This window comes from Paramisgurnus dabryanus, chromosome 7 (assembly GCF_030506205.2).
Source record: "Paramisgurnus dabryanus chromosome 7, PD_genome_1.1, whole genome shotgun sequence".
NCBI lineage: Eukaryota > Metazoa > Chordata > Actinopteri > Cypriniformes > Cobitidae > Paramisgurnus > Paramisgurnus dabryanus.
The window spans coordinates 594,325-601,373 of record NC_133343.1 but is presented as its reverse complement, the minus strand read 5'-3'; the positions used below and the strand labels follow the sequence as shown (position 1 = coordinate 601,373).

Genomic DNA, 7,049 nt, shown 5'->3' with positions numbered 1-7,049 from the left:
GTCTGATCTGGTTTAAACAGTGTAGACACAGTGGTTAATACTGGTGTAATCTTGCTTTTTACATCAGATTAAACTGTGGTTTTGCAGTCAGAGAAACATCCACAAGCAAAGGCTGTGACCATCATCATCAGACCCATCATCATCATCATCAGACTCATCATCATCAGACTGGCTAACACTTGAGGACCTTCCTTGACCATCAGTGATGTCTGTCTGATCTAGACTGCAGAATTGGTCTGGAAACATGAATGACTCGTACAAGATGTTCTGAGATCAGTCGAGAGATCGTCACATCTCACCCTGCCATCACAATGAAGAAGTCCAGTCTGTTCCAGGTGTCCCCCAGGTAACACTGCTGACCGAAGATTCCCAGAGCAAACATCTTCACCACCATCTCCAGTGCAAAGAAGATGTAGATGAAAGCATCAAAGGCCTGAAGACAGACAGACAGACAGACAGACAGACAGACAATCTGTGACTCCTGTATTCTGTACAATCACATACAGGGTTCCTATACCTTAGTTAACTTTAAATTTAAGGACTTAATGTGGGGACACATTTCTAGGGTGACCATACGTGCCATTCTTCCCGGACGCATCCCGTCCAGGATTTTGTGTTCGTCTTCTGGAAGTCGTATTTGTCGACCGCATACGTCATAGAGGATTATTGTTATTATTACAGAAAAGCAACTGTTACATTTTAAGGTAAGAATGAAACTACGATTGTATATCTTATGTTTTTAACTGAATGGCGTATGCGGTCAACAAATACGACTTCCGGAAGATGCACCGAAATCCTGGACGGGATGCGTCCGGGAAGAATGGCACGTATGGTCACCCTACACATTTCAAGTGAGAGCAAGGTTACATCGTGTTACCTTTTAAGATACATTGTTACACTTTCCTTTCGAGGGAACTTGCGCTGCGTCACTGCGGTGACACTTTGGGGATGCCTCCAGGTGTAAGTGCGTCTGAATGTGTATATCAAATTCAACCAATGATGAGGATTAACGACAAAGACAGGGTGACGCGGGAGTCAGGAAGTATATCGCTATCTGAAATATTGCCAAATACGGCGTTACAGGGACGCAGGAAGTATGGCAAGGGAGACGCAGCGTCATACGTAACCCGAGACCCGAAACACGAATCAACATTCGCATACAGAAGATATAAGCATTTAAAGCGAACAGTTTAGCACGTGTGCTTAAAAAGCCTAGAATTTTTATGATATTATCCTACACTACACAGGGAATAATATGGATTTTTTCCCTCAGAAAACTTCTTGCATAAAATAGATTCAAGCACTTTCAATGACCTGTATCTATGTATGTATATTTTCAAAAACTTCCCAGGGCTTTGAATTTTTTCCCCCAGATTCACAAACTTTCAAGGATTTCAAGGACCCGTGGGAACCCTGCACTTAACTTAATTCCCCTTTGAAAAAAAACTTTGCTGTGAGATTCTCTATACATCCACATTCATTTCTGATTACCAGAGGATGAAACAGAAAAATAACTGTAAGAGTTAATCCATCAGTTAATTCAGATGAAGCATCTGGTGAGCGATTAACTGATCTGTTCCACTCATACGCTTTATGAATCAGACTGCACAACGTCCCTGTACAGACATTGGAGGAGATTAGACGTGAGATGAGCTGCCATTGGAAACAGACCACAGCCAATCGACAGAATCCAAAAGCTCATTAACAGTCTCGTGTTGTCAATGTGAGAATAATGAATGAAAGATTCAAACATTATCCGTTGCTTTACATGATGAGAAACCGTGATGTTCATTCTCAGTACTGAAACATAATGTCAGCAGATTATTCATGAGCAGAACTTTGTCATGTGAACTATTAAACTTTAATGGACACAATGAGAAGTGTGATTATAATGGTCAGCACTGGGGATAGTTAGTGAAAACACCATCATTTATCTGTGAGACTCAGACCTCCGGTTCTCCTCATGTGCTGCTGCTGATAACACAGAGTCTCTTTTCGTTTTGTGTCCCTCGTCCCTCCCGTCAGGTCCACATCACTGAAAGTCGAATTAATCTTTATAATAGCTTAAGCGCAGTGTGAAAAGCTTCAAATTAAGTCTTCTGTAAGCAAAACTTTCCACCCAGTTTCTGTCACTTATGCTTTTATATCCTGTATGTTCATTTTTATTATTCGAAACTAAATTATAATCCGTCTTTTATTCTTTAATTAATGTCTTAAACCCAAGTCAAGGCTCTAGATAATGGTCAGCCAAGTTTCTCACATTTAAAATGTCAGCGGTACACAATTAAAGTAGAGCTTCAGTCTCTATATTTTCAGAGAGGTCAAGGAAATACTTTAGTTTGAAACATGAATAAATAAAGTTTTAAACCATTCAGCCTAATTAGATTTAAAAACATTCTGATGTTTTATCAGGCCATTTTTTTACATAAACATAGAAAGCCTTGTACTGTAATAGCTTAACAATACTGTATGAGTATTCGGGGTTGTTTTCTGTAGAGACAATTTTATTATTTTAAAATAAGTAACTAACTGATATCTAAACTGCGAAATCAATTGAATGTAAACTAACCAATGAAAGGTGTGTATGGTCTGAAACATGACTCCAACATTTCTCATGATATTACATGTGCATCAAAATTTCTTGCATACTAAAAATGGTCCCTGAGTTGAGACCAATTACAATAACAAGCACATTTTCTGATTTACACTAATTTACAATTGTAATACAAACTATTGCAAAATGCTAGAATGTAATGAGAAGAATAAAGATAAGATGAGATGAGACTCACCTGCAGTATATAACAGCGTTCAGAGGAACAGTCAACTTTCTCACAGGGTTGATACATTCCCAACGTCACACAGTTTAACAGGATAACCAACATACTGACCCGCTCAAACCATGTACAGATTAAAGTTAAGGAGATACAATGATCAAACATTGAAAAGGTTTTACAATAAATACTAAACACAAACAGGAAATACTCAGTACAAACAAAAATTTAAGCCCATTATCTGTGTGCATTTTACTCACAAAATACTCAAATTTCTTTAAAACGATAAAATACAGATACTAGAGTAATATTCAGATTAGGGATGCACCGAAATGAAAATTCTTGGCCGAAACCGAAAACCGAAAATGAGGAAACCAAGGCCGAAACACCGAAACTGAAACACCGAAATAAATTATTATGCCAATTATTAGTACAAATGCATTTATGGCTATCACTGTGTACTAACTTTACTAGGGGTATGTGACAGATCACAAAACTCATGGTTCGGATCACATTACAGTTTTTGAGGCACGGATCGGATTATTTTTCAGATCAGCAAAAAGGGGGTGGGAAAAATCTAATAACAAATAAAGAAATTACAAACATTTATAGAAAAGAACAAAGCTGCACATTAAGTAAGGGATAATGTAGAGGCAGCCGGTAGTTATTGGGAAATAAGCCCCGACAGTGTGATCAGGACCCGACGCGAAGCGGAGGGTCTTGTATCACACTGAATGGGCTTATTTTCCAATAACTACCGGCTGCCTCTACATTATCCCGCTTATTACACGGCTACTTGCCACATAAGAAAAAAAACTGGACATGAATATGAATTTGAAACATTTTATTGGCATATTTGTTTTAAATTAACATTTTTATCCTTCCGCGAAACTTTGCACAGATGCATAAAATGATGGTAATACCTTATTAAGATCCTCTGCTTCATACTTGTCTGTCTCCATTTTTTCTCTTTAGCCAGTCTTTGAGAAGTTTTAATGCCCATTCTGTATTTTTTTGTGTGTTGGCTTCGTAGCTGTCATGCTCTATTTTGTCAAGTTCAGTCTCAGTAAGCTCTCTGTGTCTTGTCGTGGTTGTCCAGTGTTTGTCATAAGATGGCGCCAAACAGATAAAGATTCTATTGATCTTTATTGGCGCGGAGCGATTTTACTCGTGCAAGTAGTCCGGCTATGCGTTATTATTTTGGAGCGGTTATTATTTGAAAAGAACAAACCTGCAAATGTCTCAACTGACCAATCAGAATCAAGCATTCCAGAGAGCCGTGTAATAATAAGGGCTAACATTAGCATTAGGTACAGAAATCAAATTAAATGAGTTATAACACTGACTTTATTGTATAAATTAAATATATTATTATTTTTAGAGCTATTTGTCTCTTTGTTAGACTTAAGTAGGTTAATTGAGGTTACTGTCTCTTTAAACAAGCAGAGACTGGTTTATGACTGTAATCTATACATACACTTAAGACATTAACAAATGTTTTTATTAGAAAAAGAATACTTTGGAGATAATTTTGTTTATATGTGCCCTGTCAATAACAGAAAGATTTTACGTTACACAGAGAACGAAGGCGAATCCCAAACAGCGCAGCATAAAAACGTTACATTGTTTTTCATTGCTTTATTCGGCACATGTATGTTAATGGACTATACAGTATGAGACACATTTGCGCGACTCTCTCTAAAGTTTACACATCAAGAGTTCTGATCTTTGAAGGGCGTACTCACTGTGATGATCACGTCTGGACCGGACACAACCGCATGTGCCTCTGTGCGTGCTTTAGCGCTTTTTTGCGGTTAAATACATCCACGCCGCATACATGTTGCTTCAGACAAGCAGGTCGCGGTTTCTGTTTGCGTCATCACAACATTTCGGCCGTATTGTTTCGGTGATAAAAGTCTTTCGGCCGAAAGCCGAAAATGCTCTTTAGGGCCATTTTCGGCCGAAAATTTTCGGTGGCCGAATATTCGGTGCATCCCTAATTCAGATTGCATTTGTTTATTACAACAGTTTTCTACAGACTGAAGCACAGTCACATAAAAATGTTAAACCACTATTAGTTTAAAGGCCTGTCATCTGTAAATCAGCATCAGTGTTTGTGTTGTGTTAGTATTAGGGCTGTAACGATTAACCGTGCAAATGCACGTTCTTAATAAATGAATTTGAATGAATTACGGTGAAATCCAGGCAGGATATCCCAGAACGCCAGGGGGCACTCTCATGCCGAAACTCCATTTGTGCCACAGAAGAAGTAGCGTTACAAACGCTATTCCAGGAAATGTCTACAGGGATATTTATATCGCTGTTCTTCAGATTGTTTCAGGTATTTTCATGATATTAGAGAATATTTTGAATGATTGTGTTTGTCGAGTGTTGTTTTTTTTAAATGCACGTTATAAACGAGTCAAACTCGTAGTGATTTTAGATTGATAAGGACTTCCTACTGATCACAGAGCTGTAGTAAATGCACAAGCTGTGCATGAAACACAGAATCACAGCCTTGCGATTCAGAATCCATTTCAGACAGGCATTTTTAATGGGACCCACGATTTAATCGTTACATCCCTAGTTAGTATGCTACTGACATTACTGTGTGTTGATGCAGTTGTGTACCCTGCATGTACAAACACAAACACATTTGTAACAATCTAAAATCCACACATGCCCACATGTTCTCCTCTCAGCTCATGTAACTGGATAACAGTAAAACTCCCAGATGCTTCCGATGAGCACAAGCTTGTCTAAGTGCGATGGCTCATTAAAGTTGACATGAGTCCCATGAGAAGAGTTACGCTACACACACACGCACACACACACACACACACACACACACACACACACACACACACACACACACATTACACAGAGAATCTAATGATGATCCATTCCTCTGCTCACATTCGCTCATTATTAATAGATTATTAAACATTTATCAACAGTGATGTCCTGCAGCCAGACAGGAACCAGCGGCAGGTTCACATCTCGCCCTGTGGGATTTATGACCATTGACTGTCATTTATTGCTGACCCTGGGTCAGTGTTAATACTAACACGAGTCTGCAGAGACTCAAATAACAGGCGGTCAGATCTGAACAGCTTTTAAAGAATCTATTTCTACAGGTTTAATAGAAGCATATACACAATAATGAAGACCGTTTCCCAGAGAGTTTGATTGGAAAATGGAAGCATTTGAGAAAGAACCACAGACTCGTTTATGAAACATACAACAAGGTTTAGATTGTGTTAACAAAATGAGTTTAGTTTCAGCTGAAGGAGCAGAGCTTTCAGTGTGATGAAAACACTGATCAAGCTGTTGACTTCTGGATTTCATCAGCTAATGATCTATAAAACAATCTAGTAAACATACTAATTCTGAGAAAAGAGGCTAAAAGATAAAGCGAAGAGAGAGGAGAGAAAGAGATGAGGAAATTAGACGAGAATGAGAGGAGAGAACGAGAGGAGGGAATGAAAGGAGTGAATGAGAGGCGAAAATTAGAGGAGTGAACAAGAGGAGTGAAAGAGAGGAGTGAATGAGAGGAGAGAATGAGAGTAGTGAACGAGAGGCGGAAATTACAGGAGTGAATGAGAGTTGAGAACAAGAGGAGTGAATTAGAGGAGTGAAAGAGAGGAGTGAATGAGAGGAGTGAACGAGAGGAGTGAAAGAGTGAAAGAGAGGAGTGAATGAGAGTTGAGAACAAGAGGAGTGAATTAGAGGAGTGAACGAGAGGAGTGAAAGAGTGAAAGAGAGGAGTGAATGAGAGTTGAGAACAAGAGGAGTGAATTAGAGGAGTGAACGAGAGGAGTGAAAGAGAGGAGTGAATGAGAGGAGAGAATGAAAGGACTGAAAGAGAGGAGAGAATGAATGAAGTGAATGAGGGGAGTGGAAGAGTGAAAGAGAGGAGTGAATGAGAGGACAGAATGAGAGAAGTGAATGAGAGGAGTGAATGAGGGAAGTGAAAGAAAGGAGTGAAAGAGAGGAGTGAATGAGAGGACAGAATGAGAGGAGTGAATGAGAGGAGTGAATGAATGAAGTGAATGAGGGGAGTGGAAGAGTGAAAGAGAGGAGTGAATGAGAGGACAGAATGAGAGGAGTGAATGAGAGGAGTGAATGAGAGGAGTGAATGAATGAAGTGAATGAGGGGAGTGGAAGAGAGGAGGAAATTAGAGTACAGAACAAGAGGAGTGAATGAGAGGAGAGAAAGAGAGGAGAGAATGAGAGGAGAGAAAGAGAGGAGAGAATGAGAGGAGTGAATGAGAGGAG

At 39.3% G+C, this 7,049-nt stretch overlaps 1 protein-coding gene across 2 annotated transcripts in view; it reads right to left on the bottom strand.

The window, feature by feature from the left end:
- Nucleotides 1-2,896, bottom strand: part of cacna1ib (calcium voltage-gated channel subunit alpha1 Ib) — a 50,645-nt gene extending 47,749 nt beyond the window's left edge. For both annotated transcript variants that reach the window (XM_065293986.2, XM_073815314.1), the window contains exons 1-2: nucleotides 2,790-2,896; nucleotides 300-433 (exon numbers count right to left, since the gene is read on the bottom strand). In XM_065293986.2, the coding sequence (XP_065150058.1) occupies nucleotides 300-433; nucleotides 2,790-2,882 (227 nt within the window). In that variant the 5' untranslated portion in view covers nucleotides 2,883-2,896. The remainder of the gene's footprint in view (nucleotides 1-299; nucleotides 434-2,789) is intronic.
- Between the last annotated feature and the right edge of the window lie 4,153 nt (nucleotides 2,897-7,049).